The sequence below is a fragment of the Ictalurus furcatus genome, chromosome 11, assembly GCF_023375685.1.
Source record: "Ictalurus furcatus strain D&B chromosome 11, Billie_1.0, whole genome shotgun sequence".
NCBI lineage: Eukaryota > Metazoa > Chordata > Actinopteri > Siluriformes > Ictaluridae > Ictalurus > Ictalurus furcatus.
The window spans coordinates 25,605,673-25,628,682 of record NC_071265.1 but is presented as its reverse complement, the minus strand read 5'-3'; the positions used below and the strand labels follow the sequence as shown (position 1 = coordinate 25,628,682).

Genomic DNA, 23,010 nt, shown 5'->3' with positions numbered 1-23,010 from the left:
GAAGAACATATAGAACCATGTATGTCAAAAGCGGGTATGTTATTTCAGCAGCGTGTTTTACTGTGTGTGTGTGTGTGAGAGAGAGAGAGAGAAAGAGAGAGGGAGAGAGGGAGTATCCCAAGGTCAGCTTTGTAAACCAGAATGAGCCGTTAATGGAGCTCCATGCCATGTCAAGTGTGTTTGATGTTTCTCGGTATTGTCAAAGAACCTTCAACTAGGCTGCACTCTAAATCACTGTAGTGTTCACTACAGGATTTCCCCCCACCCCCTCCATTTTCCCTTTTCAAAAAATAATCTGAAACAAATGTCCATGTTACATGCAGGGAGTAGCGTGCTCAGAGGTGAGTCCGACAATCATAATCAAAGCAGGGGTCAAAAAACAGGCAGGAATAGTTAACGTGCCAAACCTGAAAAGGTTAAACCCAGCAAACACTACACACAGAACAGACAAGCTAAACTAGAAAACACAGCTTGGACTTAAAGCATGATAGGACTTCGCAATGAGTCAGAGAAACAGCAGGGTATACACAGACAAACTAATCAAGAGCTAATACAAAACAAGTGGACACAGTCGGGCAACAAACCAATGACTGTACGTAAGGGCGAAGACAGAACCAAAACAGGAATCAAAACGTACAGTAAGTACTGTACATGTCTCTCGTTGCCATGGGAACCGAAGCGTATCAAGGGAATCCATGCCAGCCCTGCTGAAAAAAACAGTAGAAACCATCAGAGAGATTCTAATGGTTTCCAGTACAAATACCATTACAAACTATCAGCCAACCGTTAAAACCATTACCATCATTGGGCCTTGATGGTATCCACTAGATATAACATGCCACCATTAGAAAGCAACAAATTACCAGTAGAGGTCTACAAGGACCATTACAGTTTCCATTAAGACCAATACAATTCCCATTATAACCATTAAAACCATTACACATTCTCTGAGGGTTTCTATTGTTTGTTTGTTTTTCAGCAGCGAAGCTTCATCAGATCCAGTGGTTCACACTGTTTTCACTGGTTATATGTCCAAAATCCAATCTTAGGCAAATGTGGCTTAATTTGTGTGTGTGTGTGTGTTTTGTTTTTTTGTTTTTTTTTCTTTTTACATATATTGCACAAAATCATGCCTGTGTAAACTGAATATACCCCAAACCTTGGAAGTGAGCTGCCGTTCTAAATATAGAATATAGTTCTGTAGTGTATGTCCGTTGTACATTTCATGACACTGGTACAGCCACACCAATATAGCATGAGAGAATACCCACACACAATGGGCCTCTCGTGAAAGATAGGTATCATATAAGGTTGTACCTGAACTCGCCAAACATCATATCAGGGCAGTGGGAGCTCCGCAGTTCAGATGCCTGTGTCGGTGATCAGAATGACCGAAACATATAGCCGATAACCATATTGTCGTAGATTGCTAGTCTGTGTCTCTCTGACTTGCAGCCATTTTTTTATGGTGACCACTCCTAAGTCATTATTCATATAAAGACACCAAACATTCATTAATATTCATTATGTGAGTCTTTGTGAAATATGGCTGCTGTCCCTTAACTGCTTTTGTATGATGCAGAATATGAGGAAGAAAGGAACAAAATATGTTCCATAGACTATAAGTTATATTAGCTGGAAATTAGCTAGCGAATAGCATGCTTATTGGTGCACTTTAATGGATAGCTTTTTTTTTTTTTTAAATCAGAGTTCTGTAACACAAGTACAAGGATTTTGGAGAGCAACTGAATGATGGTTATGGAGAATTTTGTTTTTGGGAACAAATAGGCTTTTTTAATGGCTTGTACACATACGGAGAGTTTTTCTTACCACCGAACTCAAGGATATTTTATATTCTAGAAACATCCAAAGTACAGGAAGTCACTTGGGATTAAAGCATCAGCCAAAATGAATAATGGTTAATGCTTCTCATGAAAGTCACATTACTTGTATTGTTGACGTTTGTAATGAAAAAGGGAAAGCTAGTGTATGTACATCTGGAGAAAGGATTAACCAGGTGCTTGGGAGCCAGCGGCTGTACAGCGTATGTGTTGAGCTTTGTTTGGCCTAATCCAGTGTTGTGTGTTGGTACAGGCAGCAGGGGTTAAAAAACATGCAGGCACATCCTTAATCATAACGCAAACACACACTGGGTCGGGTCAAGAGCAGGACGCACTAGAAATACAACACACCAGGTGAATTCAGGTGACTAGGGGAAAAACGTACAGCTTAGAATTACAGTAACACATGACATCCTTTGCCAAAGCCACTAGACAAACACAAGGGTGTTTATACACTGCGTAATGCTACAGTACAAGAGCCTGCAGCTGTGACAAATTACACAAAGTTCAGAGCAGGTTTACACATTTTTGCAGATACTTTTATCCAAAGCAACTTAAAAGTAAATTCAATCCACTTTCAATGACTTATTTATCTTTATAATTAACATGGGATCTTCAATAGCGTCCAGGATTTATTTTTATAATTGAATTCTGAAACGAAACTTTTTTTTTTTGTTTAGTTTTAATGTCTTTCATCGCCATGACACAAAACCTTCTTTCCTAAGTAACCACAATATCAAACAACTTTTTCAAATGTTATGTTTAAACTAGACATTTCCAGGGGTATGTATTGGTTTGTGTTACGCTTTCTTCCTTTCCTGAAATTCCACCCCTGAGCTGCACTATCAGCAGTGAGAGTTTCTTGATGTTTGGTGCTTATTTTTCATTTATTTAATTTCTTTTTTTTTTTCTCCTGACAACAAATTTTCAACCTGTTTTGCGTAAGATATAGAAGACTTAATATTAGTGTAAAAAAAAAAATGACACAAGTAACAGCCAATTACATATACTGTACATATGCGATATAGAGGCAGCCATGTTTAGGGCACCCTACAGTCCCCGTGAGCGCTGACCATTACACCCGACTGCAAAACTGTCAATCAGTCCTCACCCATTAAGGACCTGTAAAGCCCATTGATAAATGCTTGTGATTTTGGACATTCTGACATAAATATTCTGTCTGAAGTATTTTTTTTTATTTTTTTTTACTTAATTAATTTTTTAATGTGTGTGCATGCGTTGGTGGGGATTTTATTGTTTCTCTCTTTTCTAAATGCGCGAGAATAGATGGTTTGGTAATAAACGTGAAATAACTCTGGTCCTGCTCTCAGGTAATGAATATGTCATCAGCGAGTGAAGTGTGTGATTCGTACGAGTTACAGTACTTGTGCAATAATGTTTGGTCTGAGAGCAATACAGTAAAGCAGTGGCAACAAGGCCACATTTTGCTAATGTACTTTAGTGTACGTCAATACTGATAGTGTGTGTGTTTGTGTGTGTGTGTGTGTGTGTGCAGCAAAAAAAGAAACGTCCTCTCACGTTCAACTGCTTTTATTTCCAGCAAATTTCTTAACATGTGTAGATATTTGTATTAACATAAAAACATTCAACAACTGAGACATAAACTGAACAAGTTCCACAGACATTTGACGAACAGAAATGGAATAATGAGTCCCTGGACAAAGGAGGGGGTCAATATTAAAAGTAACAGTCAGTATCTGGTGGCCTCCAGCTGCTTTAAGTACTACAGAGCATCTCATCCTCATGGACTGCACCAGATTTGTCAGTCCTTGCCGTGAGATGTTACTCCACTCTTCCACCAAGGCATTCGCAAGTTCTTGATCACGTCTGGGGGGGACACACGGCTACATGTAATTTTCCACTGCAAGGACAATCAGCTGTCCTTCCTGTCTCCCTGTAGACTTAGGCGTCTTACATTACAGACATTGCAGTTTATTGCTCTGAACACATCTGGCAGTCCTCATGCCTCATTGCAGCAGGCCTATGGCATGTTCACGCAGGTAAACAGGAACCTTAGGCATCTTTCTTCTGGTGTTTTTCACAGTCAGTAGAAAGGTCTCTTTAGTGTCCTAAGTTATTGTAACTGTGATCTTACTTACCTATCACCTGTAAACTGTTTGGATCTTAAGGACTGCTCCACAGGTGCATGTGCAATAATTGTTTATGGTTCACTGAACAACCATGTAAAACCTTGTTTAAAGCCTTTCCAATAAAGATCTGTAAAGCTTATCTGGATTTCACAGAATTATCTTTGAAATACTGTCTCCGGAACAAGGGGCCTTTCTTTTTTTCCTTTTTTTTTTTTTTTCTTTTTTTCCGAGTATATATCTGAGACCACATTCGAAATGTGCTGTTCTCAATTATTACATTTATAACAATAAATTAAGAGCAACCGAAAAAAAGGAAATGTGCAACATTTTGACTATTCCGTATTCATGATGTTGCACGATTTCTAGGTCACAATTTAAAGCAAAGCAAACGTATGATATCGACCATGTTAACTCTTTTGTACAAAAGGTCAGATTTTCCATGAGTCTTATCTCTTCCATCCAACAACATTCCATGGATTTGACCTAACCTGGATCATCAGGTCCATGCCAGCTCGAGTGCACACTGTCATTATAGCAAAAAGGGGACATACTAAATACTAAGAAATTCTGAAATTCATGTAAATACTTCTAAGATTCTACTTTTCACTGAAGTTGTTGCCGATTATAAAATTTGTAATGGAAGCCTTTGTTTTAAATTGAAAAAGAATGCCAAACAGAAGCATTTCCACTAGTGCTCTCAGACTTTTGGACCCCACTGTGTATTAGGCAGCAAGTGGACAGTCAGTTCTTAAAGTTGATGTGTTGGAGGCAGGGAAAATGGGCAAGCGTAAGGATCTAAGAAACTTTGACCAGGGCCAGATTGTGATGGCTAGACGACTGGGTCAGACCATCTCCAAAACTGTAGGTCTTGTAGGGTGTTCAGAAGTTAGTACCTACCAAGAGTGGTCCAAGGAAGGACAAGGGCACCCAAGGCTCATTGATGCGCAGGGGGAGTGACGGCTAGCCTCTTGTCCGAGCCTATAGAAGAGCTACTGTAGCACAAATTGCTGAAACAGTTCATGCTGGCGATGATAGAAAGGTGTCAGAACACACAGTGAATCACAGCGTGCTGCATATAGTGCTGTTTATCTGCAGACCGGTCAGAGTACCCATGCTGACCCCCTGTCTACCACCAAAAGCGCCTACAATGGGCAAGTGAGCATCAGAACTGGACCCTGGAGCAATGGAAGAAGGTGGCCTGGTCTGATGAATCAAGTATTATTTTAGATCACGTGGATGGCCGTGTGTGTATGTGTGTGCGTCACTTACCTGGGGAAGAGATGGCACCAGGATGCACTATGGGTAGAAGGCAAGACAGTGGAGGAAATGTGATGCTCTGGGCAATGTTCTGCTGGGAAACTTTGGGTCCTGGCATTCATGTGGATGTTACTTTGACACGCATCACCTACCTAAACATTACTGCAGACCAAGTACACCACTTCAGGGCAACTGTATTCTCTAATGACAGTGGCTTCTTTCTTTCAACAGAATAATGCGTCCTGCCACACTGCAAAAAAATGTTCAGGAATGGTTTAAGGGACATAGAGTTCAAGGTGTTGACTTGGCCTCCAAAAGCTGTTTTGGCGGCACAAGTGGGACCTACACAATATTAGACAGGTTTAATGCTATGACTGTTTGGTGTGAGTGTGTGTGAGTGTGTGTGAGTGTGTGTGTATGTATAATGTATATTTATTCTCTCTCTATTTCTTAACTGGAATAGGTCAGCTGTCAAATATTGTCAGCTAAGGTGTCAAACTCATTAAAAAAAATGTAATATTAAAATTCATTTGTAACTAAAAGTAGATCGTAAATATTTGGATGTGGATTTTTTTTTAACCTTTAAACATAAATACATAAATAAAAAAAAATCTTTGCTCTGAAATCCATAATGGAAATGGATTAAGCCTAGTTTTAAAGGATGGATGATAATGATAATATTACTTGGAAATGCATCAACCTACATAAAAAAAAAAATAATAATAATAAAAAAACCCAGAAAATATTCAGTACACCAAGTGAGAGAAATATTATTTACAGAAAGCTATAGAGATAAAGTATATAACTCAGAAATGTGTGTGTGTGTATTAATTGATATAGTGTATAATGTTATTGGTAGTGGTCTTGTTATTAATAACTTATATATATGGCAGTATTGTACTTGATGCTGCCAATAAAGCTACACTGAATTTAATAGAATGAGACTGAGAGAGAGAGAGAGAGAGAGAGAGAGAGAGAGAGAGAGAGAGAGAGAGGAAGCAAGAAAGAAAGTAGAAATAAAGAACAGACTTATAAAGAAGGAGAGAGAGAACAAGAAATATATGTAGGTTCATAAATTGTGAATGTAGGAATGACAGTGTGGACTTTATTGTGTCTTGTGAATAAAGATTCTGCCTCTTTAGACAGCACCATTACTGCCATGTCCATTTCAGTGTGGAAGAAGTGATTTCACTCTGCCTGTGTCTCATTGTCCTTTCTCCTCTCTTCCCTTCTTGTGAATTATTCAACAGTGCAGCATATTTCATTTTGAAGAGTTAATATTCCTTTCACTTTAGTGTAACTCTCAGGACACACACACATCAATACTACATATGAGCTCAGCATTGTCACGTTTGCTCTCGAGCTTTCCTGGCATTATGGAAAGATTCGGTCATGCATACCAACACCAGCAGCAGTAAAACACTGTTTACCGGATGTGATGAGGGTAAAATGGCAGATGTAATAGGCATTAGTGTGCCGTAGTGCTCGCCACGGCGCTTTTTTTCTTCTTCCATGTTTGCATGCAAAACACTGTTCAGTAGGAGTTAAACACAAGTCAGAACTGAAGCTGTGAGATCATCTGAATGCTTTTGTAGTACAGTACAGTTTTAGCTACTCGGGTTTGAAACACGAGCACAGTTTTGATTCAATAATATCGGTTCATACGGTGTGTAAGGATAGTAGCAACACTTACTGATTGAGTCAGTGTCACAGCTTTGTCAGTAAGAGATGACAGCAGTTAATTGTGTGTGTTAGGTGTGTAATGTTGAATTAAATATTCCATGAAACTAGATTTTCAGACCTGATAACACTGGCGAGTGAACTGACAAGTGAAAAAGCATCTAATAGCCAAAACACTTAGACGTTTTCTCAGCCACAGTCAACCTGTCGCTCTCTGACAAGTCACTTTTAACATTTCGCTGTGTTATCAGATTATTTCATCAGATTACCACTGAATAACTTCAGAATGCCTGGCAGAAGCTGAAAAATCCATATTACTGCTTTGTCACTTCTCTTCTCTTCTCTAGTTATTCTATTCATCAATCATCATGTTGATATATATTAAAATCAGGCTGACAATTCATTGTAAAAACAATTCTGCACACGGCAAAATCTCCAGCGTTGAATTAACACCTCCAGTGCTAATATATGTCCAAACGAACACTGAAAGAGTTAAATCAACACTCTAGGTGTTAATGCAACACTGGGGATTTTGGCTCGGAAAGATACGGTGTGTCCGTACCTGAACTGCAAAACTCATGCTTGTATGCATGGATTATTAATGTTAATGCTCTTCCTGGATTTACTCAAATAATACACACAGATGAATCTACGTGTGGATTTTTAAACAGTTGTGTCAGGAAAATACAAAGCAAATGCTTCTAAAACCATGAGAAATGGGTGGCAGAAGAATCAATTACATATCTTAGTAATAGTGCATTTCCTTGACATCCTATGCAAATTGTTTTATGCTGGAAAATATCAAATCAAAGGTGGATAGAGGAGGTGTGGTTGGTGCTGTATTTTTGGATTTTAAGATACCGTAAGTGACGATATTCTGCTTTCGAGGTTACAGAATTTTAATTTCTCAGCTGATGCCATTATGTGGTTCAAATATTATTTAGAAAACAGGAAACAGTGTGTAGGAATTTTAAATATAACATCAGAATATTTAGATTTTAATACTGGAGTTCCACAAGGATCTATGTTAGGTCCGTTGTTGTTCAGTATGATTGTAAATGATTCAGCAAATGTCTGCCCCCCCCCCCCCCCCCCCCCCCCCCGGATGGTGTTTGTCAAATGTATGCTGACGATGATGTTATGTACAGTATGTGCATGCATAAAAAAAAAAGTCAGCAACAGGCTGCACAGAAATTGACTTCTGTGATGAGTCAGGTTTCACAATGGCTTACTAAATCATACTTACATCTTAATGTCAAGAAAACAGTTTATATAGGTCCCCCCCCCCCCCCCCCCAACCCCAAAAGGGCATTTCCTGATGTAAAAGCAGAAGCGTTTGTCCAGGGTAAATGAATTTATATACTTCGGAATAATAATAGATTCTCAGCTTTCTTTAAAAAAAATAAATAAAAAACACGTGAAGGAAGTTGTTAACACAGTGAAATTTAATTTAGCTCATTTCAGATGAGAGGTAGAAGTGTTAATTATGAATTCCATGATTCTTTCACATATCATACACTGTATGAGTACATGAATACAAACTTATAAGACTATTTTAAAACCGGTTGAGACTGTTTATAAGCAAGCTGAAGATAAAAAGCCAAATAGTTTTCTTCATTGTGGTGTTTTAACTAAGTATTCTTTTTTTAAGCTGGGAACATTTGATTAAATTTGCTGATTTAGTGCTTGTTTTTAAGACTTTAAATGATTTTGCTCCACCAGTTGTTAAGGATTTTATATATATATATATATATATATATATATATATATATATATATATATATATATATATATATATATATAACAAGACTGTATACAAGAGCGGGTATAAGGGGTGATTGTAACATACCATTGAGAAGACGTACCTTTGGCCAGTTATCATTTGTTTTTAGAGGAACCCATGAATGGAATAGACTTCCAACAGAACTAAAAGAAGTAAAACATATAACAAGTCGTTGTGGCTTCTTTGGAAAGTACAAGAATTTCTACAAAAGCTCGCAATCAAAACTGTGAGCATTTGTAGAGATTCTGCTATGATAGTTTTGTATTTGTGTAAGGAAGTATTTGTTTGATTGTTTTCTGTTTGGTTATTATAACATCAACGTGCCTAGGGATTACAGATGGATATTATGGATATTAGCCAATTGGGCTAAATCTGGCACATTTTACATTTCATTTGTATTATTAATGTGTATATATGTATATATATATTAGAGATGCACCGATACTAAATTTCTCAGCCGATACCGATAACCGATTATTCAGAGTGATATCGGCCGATATCGATAGTTCTGCCATTTATACCTCCTTTTAAATCAATAATAATTAATTCCACAATTCTGAAAGAAATGCAAATAAAAACTTTATTCTCTCCATTTCAACAAGTTGTTTCACAGTAACTGGTCTCATAAACAGAAAACACATTACTGTAATTAACATTAATACTAATAAATAGCCTTTATCAGCCGATACCGATTATCGGTGCATCTCTAAAATATGTATATACAGTGTAAATATATATATATATATATATATATATATATATATATATATATATATATATATATATATATATAGTACAGATAGATAGACAGTTACCATAATTACAACGATATCTCAGGTCCATTAGAGTTGCAATTATTCTACCTCTATGATTCAAAATCTTTTTCTTTTTTTTTACCCCCATCTAGCATAGGTGCTTTTCATTATCCTCATCCGTTGGACAGCATCGCATTCTTTAACAAGTAGGAGACAGACCAAGAGCTAATCTCGTGGGTTTACTCCTCAAACAGCTCTAGAACAGTGAGCAGGCCCTGTTGATTTGCAGTTAAAGTGGCTGGCAGGTGATGAGCCACTGCGTAAGCTCACACTGGCCGTTTTTGCTCATGCTAGCTTTCCTTAAGTATGCTAGCAGAGAGTGTTTCAAATGACTCACAATTTTCCACCCACTAGCCAGAGCATTACCAGTGGTGTGTTGCGACAATAGACCTTCACGTACAACAAGGTTTAGTGAGTGCGTGACACAGACTAAACCAGGCAGTCCTAAATCCTTCATGGTCTTGACTAAATTCTTACCATTGCCTCGCAAAACTGCACCGGCATAGCTTTTTTCAGAATGTTCCATTCGTTAAGGAGTCCTTTAAAGCTGTTGCAATAGCTTCTGCAGTATATGATCCATGAAATGGTTTAGTTTTTCAAAGTAAAACATTGTATCCACCCACATAGCAGTCAAGCTTAATAGTGTCATCAGAGACGCATCCAAACTCCAAATGTCTGCGGTGAAACAAACCGCAGTGACATCTTTCAAGCACTCCTTTATGTGCTCAGACACTTGCTTGTACAGCTGAGGCAGAGGTGTTTAAGCAGTGTATCACAGTCTGGGCATGTTGTATCTTGGCTCTAAATGTTCATACAGTCAGTGAAAACCCAACTTATCAACAACTGAAAAGGACAGCTCATCCAGTGAGATTTATAATTTAATCAATTTCTCCACTATTGTTGGCACTGTCAGATTTATCGCGTTTATGACATGTCTCTTTTAATGTTTGTTGCTGACATTTATTTTTCTTGTTCTTGCTTAGATGAAATCACTGTGTTTTTTCCGGGATGGTGTATATTTAAATATTTTGAATATTTTGCAGTAGGCATTGTTACTGCTTTTTGTCTCCAGCGTGAAGTAATTCTCTGACCTGTTGCTAAATTCTATAGCGCATAATCTAGTGGTGTGAATTGGAGTCAGAATTTATGTGAGATATGCTCTGCAGCTAGTTGAGTGTCATTATTGATCATATCAGTATGGGTGCAACACTGCTTGTAACAGTGAATTTACTAATCTTGAATGGCCAGGCCTGTACTAGATATACTGGAGAAGTGTATTTAGTGATTCTAGATGTACTTAATTATACTAAATTGTACATGGCAACCTGGTCTGCACTTCATAGGACTGTACTTGTGTATTTAGGGCGATACGTAATGGTACTGGATGTCATGGACTGTGCTATTGCTAGACATTCCAGACTATATTTAATACTACTGGACACCCTGGACTGTGATTAATAGTGCCGGATGTTCTGAACCTTACTTAATAGTACTGGACAGCACTTAATAGAAATGAACATCCTGAAATTTTATTGGACATAATGGAATGAGCTTAATAATACTGGATGTTCTGAACCTTGCTTAATAGAACTGAATGTCCTGGGCTGTACGTAATAATACAAGATGTCCTGATCTTTACTTGAATAGAACTGGAAGCCCCTGGAACATACTTGATAACATTGGACGTCTAAGACTGTACTTGATATAGTATACGTTCAAAAGCATGTGGACACCTGACCACACCTAAATAGTTTGGCCTTCCCCAAACTATTGCCACAAAGTTGAAAACACAGAAATGTCTAGAATATCTGTAGCATTAAGATCTCCTTTCACTGGAAGTAAATTACACAGCCCAAACCTGTTCCAGTACGTCAGTGTCCCTATGCACAAAGCGAGGTCCATAAAGACATGGTTTGTCAAGGTTGGAGTGGAAGAACTTCAGTACCTTCATTGAGCCCTGACCCCAACTCCACTGAACACTTTTTTTGATGAATTGGGAAGCTAACTTCATGCCAGGCCTACTTACCAGACATCAGTATGCATCCTCTTGTGCTATTGTAGCTGAATGCACAAATCCCCACAGCCACCGACCAAAATCTAGTGGAAAGCCCTCCCCTCCCAGAAGAGTGGATGCAGTTATAACAGAAAAGGAGGACCACCTCTATATGCCCATGGATTTGGAATGGGATGTTCAGTGGTCAGGTGTTGTAGTACTGAACATCTAAGACTATAGTTGATAGTACTGGACTGTATTTAATGGAACTTCTCATGCTGGACTATAAATAATAGTACCGAACTGTATTTAATAGAACAAGACGTACAGTACAATACTTAATAGTACTGGGCTTTGCTTAATAGAACTTATAGAATAGACTTACTGCACCATACTGAATATTAACATTGGGCTATATGTTAAAGCACTGGATATCCTGAACTCAATACTGCTGAATGTTCTAAAGATACTGTATTGTATTCCTGAGCATACTGAATTGGGCCATTTTTCATGATGTATTAAAAACAAGATTGAGGGCAAGATCATAATAAAATAATGCCATTCTATTTAGTAGTAGACTTTAATGCATTTATGGCTAAGTAATGATGACAGAATCTGATACAGAATTATGATAAAGTACTGTGCTTGGAGCCTCCAACCCCAAATCACAGATTTCCAATAAAAGCATGCCATTAGAGTGCATGTCACACTTGATTTCATTTAGTGCTAAAATATAAGCAGGCATGTGGAAGCTATGTATGGAGATTAAGGATGCAGACAATAATAAAAGTCATGAGGAGGATTCATATCAGCCATTGGTCAATGCTCTTGATAGCGACAGTTCCAACCACACTACACACAACATTCAGACATATTAAAGATGTCAAAGGAAATCATGAACCGGTATGTTCCCAACAGCTACTGTTCTGTTTAAAATTCTGAAGAAGTGCAGTAAGATGACATTATCACTGGCTCTTTAGCCAAAAACAACCAGTCATGGGGGAACTGGAACACACGCTTGCTATGTTTCCACTCCCATTTATCAAATTTTACTCTGTAGCCATTCAGGCTTTCTTATGTGCGGATAGGTGAATTGAAAAGCACTAGTGCTGAGAATAATGTGTGTCTGACTTTGTTCTGCCCCAAAGGACACAGATTGGGCCTTTAGAAAACCATTGGTATCCTCACATTATTCTTCTGTCATCCAAAAACAAAAAAGTGAAATATAAGAGATTGTTATGTTCCGACATGCACCAGTTTACCAGGGAAGGGGGCGGGAGTGTGTAGGGTCGGGGGCGTTTTTTCTAATTTGCATATTCATAGAATCAGGATTTCTTTATGAAGGGTGCAAGTGTAGGTGCGTTTTGCTTCGGTTGTGTAATGACTAATGTTCAATGATTGTGGTATTTCCTCAGTTCGCATTTGTAACATTCTTAAAAGTGTCGGCGCATTAATGCTGGCTTCCTATTTAAATCTTATTTAGGCTTATAAGTATTTAAATGAAATGTGATCACAGATTTCTTTTTTTTTAAATGGCTCAATCACATTGGCTGTTGTGGTTAGGGGTGGTACTTAGCAGGAGTGTGTGTGTGTGTGTGTGTGTGTGTGTGTGTGTGTGTGTGTGTGTGTCGTATACAGGTTAGCAGAATCCATTACACTTCTCCTAACTTGAATACAGAGGAGTGTACTAGCCATTTAGAGGTGACGGTGTTGTGTTGATATTGTGTGAGAAATAACAGTCATATATGTGGAATAGAGTGCAGTGTGAAACTCTGTGAAACTCTGATGGGCTGATGATAGCTCTGTGAGCGGTTATGTAAGACGTCAATCTGCCGTTGTTTGTTGTTCTTCAGCACTATAATGGAACAGCTACTGTATAATGAGGTGATAATAAGATTGTGTGCTTAGCTATGAGTCATTCTGTGTGTGTGTGTGTGTGTGTGTGTGTGTGTGTGCTAAGTGACTGTCTGTGTGCTTTAGAGAGAAACGGGGGGGGGCACAAATGCTAAAGAGAAAGAAAGAAAAAGTACAAAATGCACATATGGAGAGATAGAGGAGAGAGAGAGAGAGAGAGAGAGAGTTAAGTGGTTACTTAATGTGGAAGCAGATGTGTATTATGTGTGCTTGTTGAAACACAGAGGTAAACAGTGCAGGAACTGTGTGTGTGTGTGTGTGTGTGTGTGTGTGTGTGTGTGTGTGTGTGTGAATTTGTTTGGCTTGGTAGTTTAGCAAGTTTATAACAGGTCATAGAGTTTAATCATTCTAATAAAACTATGATGCACACAGGAGCAGTTTAAGGTGACCAGTTTACCTAGAATTAGTATTATAGTAAAATAGTACAGGTCTGACTAATAACAACCTTATTACAGTGTAGGAACAGTGTTATTACAATGTAGTTACTAGTGAATAGTGTATTGTTACCTTGTCATAAACATAGAAATAAGACGAATGAAATCATGTATGAATTCCACAACTTGGTACGCATTCATATTCACAGTAGAGCTGAACAGTGACTGCTTTTCCAGCATTCTTTGTTCTGGGATTATCACTCTTAGGGTGTACTCACACTAGGCAATCTTTACCGTGCCCGAGCACATTTGACCCCGAAAGTCCAGTTTGTTGGACTAGTGTAATCGCTCCGTACTGTACCCAGGCCCACTTGAAGAGTGGCGGGTCAGTGGTTAAAGGCTCTGGGGTACTGATCAGAAGGTCAGAAGTTCAAGCCCCAGCACTGTCAAGCTAAAACTGTTGGGTCCTTGAGCAAGGCCCTTAACCCTCAATTTCTCAGATGTATAAATGAGATAAATGTAAGTCGTTCTGGATAAGGGCGTCTGACAAAATGCCGTAAATGTAAATGTAATAAAGAGGTAGGCTTGGGCACGGTACGCATCTAGTGTGATCGCTAACCGTGGCTGAAACTTCATAGGCATATTCTGGGGACACCTGAGACTTATATTACATCTTGTAAAAAAAAGGGGCATAATAGGTCTCCTTTAAGATAAGTAACATTAGAAAGATGGAATTTGTGTTTTGGTCTTTGGTGCAGTTTGTGTGGTGAGAACACAATCACTTGCACTGCAAAACAACCAGCACCTGAGTGAGATGCTCTTAGTCCGGTTCTACCTCGGATAGACTGAGAAAGCCATTCAACCCTGAATTGGCTCAACTACAGGAAGTGAAGCAAACATGCCATTTATTTTAGGACCTGCTAAACTGAGTGAAAGGACAGAGCTGCAGAAATTTGATGTGTTAAAAAAAGAAAATGAACGCTGGATGCATGCACAAAATGTTTTAAGTTGTTAATTTATATACTTATCTAGTAATTTATTATCCTCCATTCTCGGGAAATGTGTGTGGTTTCTGCACTCACTCTGTATGCTCACCTTTCACCTCTGTCACATTTTTCTATTGTGACTATTTTTTCTTTTTTTTTTTTTTGTGGCTTTTTGCTTTTTAATTATGATCCAGTGTGAAACTAAACCAAACCAAGCCAAACAAAAAGGATTCATTTACGCTCTGATTTCGACACCACGAACAAACTGATGTGTGAACATGTCCTTATTAATTCCAGAGAATTCTTCGAGTTTATAACATCAAACCAGCTACAAAACAAACCATGTCTTTGTAGTTTTCTTACAAATATATTTATGAAACATGAAAAAGATACACGACTGTATGCTTACTGGGGGGAAAAAAAAAGATTATTATGTTCCAATATGCAAATGCATGGAATTGGGCAGGGCTGTGTAGGGTGTTTTTTCTCATTTGCATATTCATAGACTTCAGATTTCCTTATGAAGTTTAAAAGTGCAGGTGCATGTGTCCTTTCTTCTGTTTTATAATGACTTATAACCAGCCTTAGATGTATAAACGGAAGTCTTTAAGACTAACAGTCAAAAGCTTCTGTAGAAACACATTTGGCTGGGATCAGCCCGCGAGGGTGCTGCTATTTCCTCAGTTCACATTCGAATTATTCTTAAAAGTGTCGGCTCATTTATGTTACAACGTTCATGTCTTTTGGTCTAAGTGTTTAAAAGCAATGCAGGTAACAGAGCTGAACGGTGACATCCTTCCATCGTTTCTGCCGATAATGTAAGGTTGAGAATTTGACAACAGACAAGTGAAAATATTAGTGGAGATGTGACCTTCCTTAACTTCTTAAACCTGATAAGAAGAACATTTTTTATATCAGACAGGCCCTACTTATTTGTTGACAGATATTTGTATATCTATAGTTTAATAACCCCCTCTCTCTCTCTCTCTCTCTCTCTCTCTCTCTGTTTAAGGCATGCCCAGCTTCATTAAGTCTCCAGAGGATCAGACTGGTATTTCTGGAGGTGTTGCATCTTTCGTGTGCCAGGCAGTTGGCGAGCCCAAACCACGCATCACATGGATGAAGAAGGGCAAGAAAGTCAGCTCACAGCGCTTTGAGGTGTGTGTATGTCTGTGTTACAAAGATGCAGCGGCTGTTAAACTATATGAGTTAAATTATGCTGATGCATCAAAATATAGTATTGCCAAAAAAGATAGTATTGCCAGTTAAATGAGATATCTTAACCTGTGGTTTAGAATAATGCTGCTGGAAATGCGTGTGTATATTCAGCCACCATACTTTATTATTAAACCACTGAAGAGCAATGCTGAAGGAAACCACATTAAAGCTGTCAGGCGTTCATTCGGTTACGAAACACACAACAAAAATACTATTCACCCATGAGTTCCGTACTGCTATAGATATTTAAGTTGGATGTGTTTGGATATAAAACACGGTGTAAAGGTACAATACAGGAGCAGTTTTATTAATATACTGTATCCAGCCTTTTTGAAGACAGATTTGTGGCTGGATGAAGTCTGATATCATCGGAACCGGTTAATAAGACTTTCTGCTGCAATAACCTGACAGAGTCATTAAAGGGAATAGTGATACAGAGTCCAAATGAGTTTTAATACTTGAAGGACACTCTGCAGTGTTAATGATAGAGTGAACTATGAGCTGTGTGATCAGTGTGAGGGACAGCGCTAATAGTGGCGCATAGCAACGTTTCACTTCAGTTTTTACTTGCTCCTCTTTCAGTTAAGGCTTGTATTGCGTCGTTTTGTTGTTCTAAACTGATAGACAGGCTCAGTCTGTGGTGCTTTTAATGGCACGGGTCAACTTTCATGTCTCTGTTCGCCATTGCTGGGTGTATCTATGATGTTTCAGTGGATTTGGTTATCAGGTCGATCAAGTAAACTGTATAAGACCAGATTTAACATTTAGGAAGTTATTTAGGAAAGTAAACAATCTGATCAAAATATTTCATACTGTTTAAAGTCACATACACTCCCGGGCAAAAAAGAGCCTAGACATAATGGCAAAATATTGCGATTTTAATGGTCTTAACAACTAATCAGTGGTCAGAAAATGAGCAAGAATTAAAAAAGTGTTAAAAACACACACCCACACGCACAGGATCGAACCTTGGAGCCTGAAACAGTGGGGTAACTGTGTTTTATATGTACACCTGCCATCAGGAGGATCCACAATGTTTGGAAGGGCTTGAGGGCTTCATCAATATGTTTTCCGTACACCTATCTTCAGCAGAATGTTGACTGTTGTCCCTGTAATGGTGTTCCCAGAATAGTGTTCCCACATCCAGTGCACCCTTGACCAGAATAAAACGGCTAATGAAGATGAATGAATGAATGACTGAATAAACCAATGAAAAGAAAATATATAGACATCTTAAGGGTTTCATAACAATGTACACAATCATTTTGCTATAAAATCTAAAGAGGTGGCCTGAGATAGTGTGACAGTTGAATGCCACTGGAAGGTTAATGGTCTGAGTGTGTGTGTGTGTGTGTGTGTGTGTGTGTGTGTATCAGGTGATTGAATTTGATGATGGCTCGGGGTCAGTGTTAAGGATCCAGCCCCTGCGGACACACCGAGATGAGGCAATCTACGAGTGCACAGCCACAAACAGCATGGGGGAAATTAACACCAGTGCCAAGCTCACTGTCCTGGAAGGTAGCGTGCACTTCATACACTCGTTTCTTTAGTGCGCTCTGTCACACTTTATCTTTGTCTCTCTCATTACTTCCTATCTCTTCCCTTGTTGTGTCTCTTAAGTTTAAGAAGTGAACAATGGTTATTTTTCGTTTCCCCTTCAACAAATTAAATGCACTTCTGTGAACTCCTTCATTGTTAACAGTGCTAAGGTAGGTTGATGTCTTCTATACATCTGTTGTTGTTGTTTTTTTTCCAAACAGCTTATTATGTTTGCATGTAATCACCAAAGAACACACAAAACAGTCTGAACTAGAAATGAAAAATATTTAGTCTATGTACTCCTCCTGTCTCCTCCAAAGGCGTTTTCAAAAACGAATGAACGACAAATGTACGTTTGCTATGCCAATTAATGTCTTTTGGATGTGTCTGTGAGGTGGGCTCGAATTAATTAGTCCCAGTCTGACAGTCTAAAATCTAGGAGGTGTTTCATTATGGGGACAGACAGGCTGTTTGGATCTACAGTCTGAGATAGAAAGATATCAGTCCCAGCCTCTACCTCACATTTTATGTCCTCAAATCAGTGTGCACCCAGATTCAGGGAGGCTTACTCTGAAGATGATGTAAGCCAAATCTGCTGCCGATTGGACAAAATTTGTAGGAGGAGTAGCGAAAAAACAAAACCCAAGACGGCTGAAAATCTTATTAGGAAGAAATTGACGTTGAACTGGTTTTTTGACAAGATGGTGGCGCTAGAGCATTGGCCGCACTTGGCCCAAATTTGGTCAGAATGTTTCTTAGACTCTCCCCAATCAGTGTACCAAATTTCACAACTTTTTACAAGACGGAGCTGTGCGCTGCCATAGACACCCTAGCCAGAAGAAGAAGAAGAATAAGAACAATAATAATAACTTCAAGCTTTTGTTAACAGGAAATAAGATGATGTAGGTGCCAAAAAATGTAGCCTTATCTAGACCTGCTTGATCTGGAACTACTGATGACACACATCACTACCTTTCCCCATCATTGCACAAGCAATGTTTGGGCAATATTGTTGCACCTAGTACTTCTCCATGACATGATATGATTTAATTGATTAATGAGTGACCAAGGCCAGCACTTTGGAGACAGGTGTATACGTGCAAAAGTGAAGCAGAACCAGTGATTTCTAGTTGCTAAGTGACATCACTCTACATGTTCATCACACACACACATTGGTGATGAACCACTATATTCTGTGCTCATTTAAAAGTGCAGCATATTAGATGAGTGAGTGTGTAATGTCCCCCCTCAGGATATTAGCCATTAAGAGGAGTGACCAAGTCGACTAATACACCACTAGACTACTGACAAAGCGCTAATTGTGCTCATACACACCCTGGAGGCTGCGTGCCTTAAATGGTGATCATCACTGTAACACAGCTCTGTGTGTGTGCGTGTGTGTGTGTGTGTGTGTGTGTGTGTGTGTGTGTGTGTGTGTGTGCGCGTGTACGCATGTATTATTTCCATTTTTTACACCACATGTCTGTTTACACTTACAACGTTACAGATTTATGTTACAGCCACACACACACACACACACACACACACACACAAACACACAGACACACAGGTCTGAATACCAGTGGTTTCCACATTTCCACAGTTCTTGCTGAACTCTGTGGGAGGTTCGCAAAACATCAATTAGTCATCAGACATGTCTCTCTCCCTCTTTCTTCATCCCTCTCTCTCGCTCTCTTTAAAAAAAAAAAAAGGGGAGGCATCTCTTACCAAATTATCCACAACCTAGAATTATACACCATTTTCATTATGTACCTTTAGTATGAACCTTTTAGTGTGCGTAATAAATAAAGTGCAACGTGTGCACATTGTTACTATACGCTTATTTGCGTATGCACTGATTTACTAGGCACTTTTTGGAGTACACGTTTTCCGTCTTTTAGTGTGTGTTTTATGCGTTTTTGCAGTGTGTATTTTTTCAGTATGCATTTTTGTAGCTATGCAATTTTCAGTACGCAGTTTAGTGTCCCCTTTTTAGTATGCACTTTAGTTCCTTTTTTATATATATATATATATATATATATTTCTCCTTTGTGTGTCAATTTATAATTATAGACAAGAAGAAGCGATCTATTCAGTCTTCAAAATGTTACACTGTTTGTCTACAGCACACAAACTCTCTCACAACGACTTATCTCTTCTAGACACGTACAGATTGAAGGACACACACTGTGTGTGTGGAGAGGACACTACAGAATGGTTCTGAATGATTCAATCTGAGTGAGCCTGAGATCTCAACCTGGGAAAGGACTTTTAGTCAGTGAGAACACGCTGTGCTGGGGGTGTGTTAGTGAAGAGTGACGGAGTCTTGATGAGTGACACAGTAAGGGCAGTAGCTGGAAGTGCACTCTGACCAGCACACTCAGCAGTAGATTAGTAGAGCACTACTGCAGTGTGTTTACTTTGTAAAACTCCTGTGTGATGATTATAGCTCTAATATGTGCTCCGCTCATAAACGGCGTCTGTAATCACACACCAGAATGCAGACCCATGCAGAATGCTGACATTTCTGCCTGGCACGTACGTGCGTGTGCACGTGCGCGTGCGTGTGTGCTGTAGGAACATACCAGAACATAAACACAACATCACTGCAGTGGTGGCTCAACGTTTAAGACTCTGGGTTATTGATCAGAAGATCAGGGTTTCAAGCCTCAGCGCTGCCAAACTGCCACTGTTGGATTCTTGAGCAAGGAACTTATCTCTATCTGCTCCAGCGGTGCCGTATCATGGCTGACCCTGCGCTCTGACCCTTGCTTCCTAACAAGCCGAGATATGTGAAGAAAATAACTTGACTGTGTTGTAATGTATCTGTGAGAATAAAGCTTTCACACCCTTTGGGACAATTTATGGAAGCCTATGTGTGTGTTTTGAATGCAGAGCAAACCCACACATACATGGTGAAAACATGCAAAACTCCGGTAGAGCTCAGGATCGAACCCAGGAGCTGTGAAGCAGCAACGCCGACGTGTTGCCGTATTTGTTCATTTATCACCCATAAAACACTGTAAACCATGAAATATTCTGTATTTTGTTTTAGTTACAGACATTTATGTGTCGCGGTAACCGAGTGAAATGCACCTATTAGAAGGTTTAATGATTTACTTTTAGCATATGCATTTTAATTAGGGCAATTAACGGCATTATTATTATTATTTAAAGCAAAAGAATAAAAATGATATACGAAACGAAATTTAAAAAAAGGCTTCAAAACAAAACTCGAGATTAATCCAGTGATTAGCAAAGCCATTTTTGCTTTATCCAAAGTATTAAGTCAGCCTTGTTTATATCACACCTGTTTACGACATGCGTGGTGGGTTTTGAAGTCGGGTGAGTGATTATACAGATGCAGATTAATGCACATGCAGATCATGTAAAGTATTTCTAGCTGCTGATTGGATGAATTTGTCTAATGGACCTGTTTATAGAAGGGGTGACATATTGGTAATGTAATGCACATTTTAGCATGATTCATAAAAATTCCATTTGAAAGCTTTACCGCTCTTTACCGATTACACTTGTTGAAGCACGGAATTTGGACTCGTAATTGGAGACAGTTTATTTTGTTATTAATTTATTATTTAATTTATTTATTTAATTTTTTTGGTAATGTTGTCATTTCTATTGGTGCGGCGTGACAAATTTGATAAAGCTAGTTTAAATGTTCTTATCACAGACAAATAGAAAGACAGACAGACAGGCAGTATACGGTACATGAATAAAACCGATCTCTCAGGAAAACAAATCAGGAGTAAAACACAATGGTGTGTGGTGTTACAGGGAAATAATCGATGAACGGGCGGTGTGACGTGGCCAATAAAGTGGATTATTTTATTACAACAGCACATCCAGACACGCTTTATTCCTTTACACCACAGCAGTTTGCTGATGATTTCAATTCAATCGTACTGTTTAACTGTTTATAGTTACATTTAGTGTAACTCTATCCTGAATACCCTCTCGTGTAGGGAAAACTTACGGGCTGTTACGAAGAGCTGACACGTGAGACTCCTTCTTTATACGAATTATGCATCTTCTTATAGAAAGTTTTTTCCATGTAAACAATGATACATTTTGCTTTGTTAAAGAACAGCACCGTTTTTAATGCATTTATTATTCGGGTTATACTATGTGCATTGGTATTATTAAAACGATAACATATTAAAACAAATAACGGCTGCGTTGAAATCTCTCTGGAAGAAACATTCCAAGATGATGTTCAAGTTGACATGTAAGTGTGTGGTTTCAAGGCTTAGGGCTAGAGTGTGGCTGGATTTCAGGGATTTTCTCATCTGAGATAGCTACTTTATACTGATGACAGCGTGTTCTGAAAGAGCACTCTTACACTGAGCTGTTTAAGCACGGTTAACCCTGCATTGGGATTACAGTGAGACAGAAATGGATGTCAATATTAGGAATATGCTGGAATGACTGGGGCATATCTGAGTGTGAATATGAGGAGAGCGGAGCAAAAACATCACACTCAGGATTCTGTTCATATGAATATGAATTATATTATGTATAGATGCATAAAAGAAAACCTGTAACTGGAAAGCTAATGAGAAGTCATATGATGAAGGTTGTACTGTAACTGGCTGACAAGTGGCATGTTTTTTTATCTCTTCACTAGAAGGCTCCTTAATGATGAGTTTACACCAATCAGCCATAACGTTAAATCCACTGCCAGGTGAAGTGAATAATATTGATTATCTCATTACAGTGGCACCAATCAAGGGGTGAGATATATTAGGCGGCAAGTGGACAGTCAGTTCAAAAAGTTGATGTGTTGGAAGAAGGAAAAATGGGCAAGCGTAAGGATCTGAGTGACTTTGACAAGAGCCAGATTGTGATGGCTAGACTCCATTTGGCATGTCCAAAACTGCAGGTCTTGTGGGGTGTTCCCATTATGCAGTGGTTAGTACCTATCAAAAGTGGTCCAAGCAAGGACAAGGGTCGACAGGGTCATGGGCACCCAAGGCTCACTGATGCGCAGGGGGAGTGAAGGCAAGTCCATCTGGTCCATGCCCACAGAAGAGCTTCTGTAACACATATTGCTGAAACAGTTCATGCTGGCGATGATAGAAAGGTGTCAGAACACACAGTGAATCACAGCGTGCTGCATATTGGGCTGTGTATCTGCAGACCGGTCAGAGTACCCATGCTGACCCCCTGTCTACTGCCGAAAGCATCTACAATGGGCAAGTGAGCATCAGAACTGGACCCTGGAGCAATGGAAGAAGGTGGCCTGGTCTGATGAATCAAGTATTATTTTAGATCACGTGGATGGCCGGGTGTGTGTGTGTGTGTGTGTGTGTGTGTGCGTCACTTACCTGGGGAAGAGATGGCACCAGGTGCACTATGGGAAGAAGGCAAGCTGTCTGAGGCAGTGTGATGCTCTGGGCAATGTTCTGCTGGGAAACTTTGGGTCCTGGCATTCATGTGGATGTTACTTCGACACGCATCACCGACCTAAACATTACTGCA

General features: G+C 39.0%; 1 protein-coding gene across 5 annotated transcripts in view; it reads left to right on the top strand.

Moving 5' to 3' along the window:
- Nucleotides 1–23,010, top strand: part of ptprfa (protein tyrosine phosphatase receptor type Fa) — a 261,978-nt gene that overhangs the window by 116,024 nt on the left and 122,944 nt on the right. For all 5 annotated transcript variants that reach the window (XM_053636812.1, XM_053636814.1, XM_053636813.1 and 2 more), the window contains 2 exons: nucleotides 15,767–15,912; nucleotides 17,349–17,490. In XM_053636812.1, coding sequence (XP_053492787.1) covers nucleotides 15,767–15,912; nucleotides 17,349–17,490 — 288 coding nt within the window. The remainder of the gene's footprint in view (nucleotides 1–15,766; nucleotides 15,913–17,348; nucleotides 17,491–23,010) is intronic.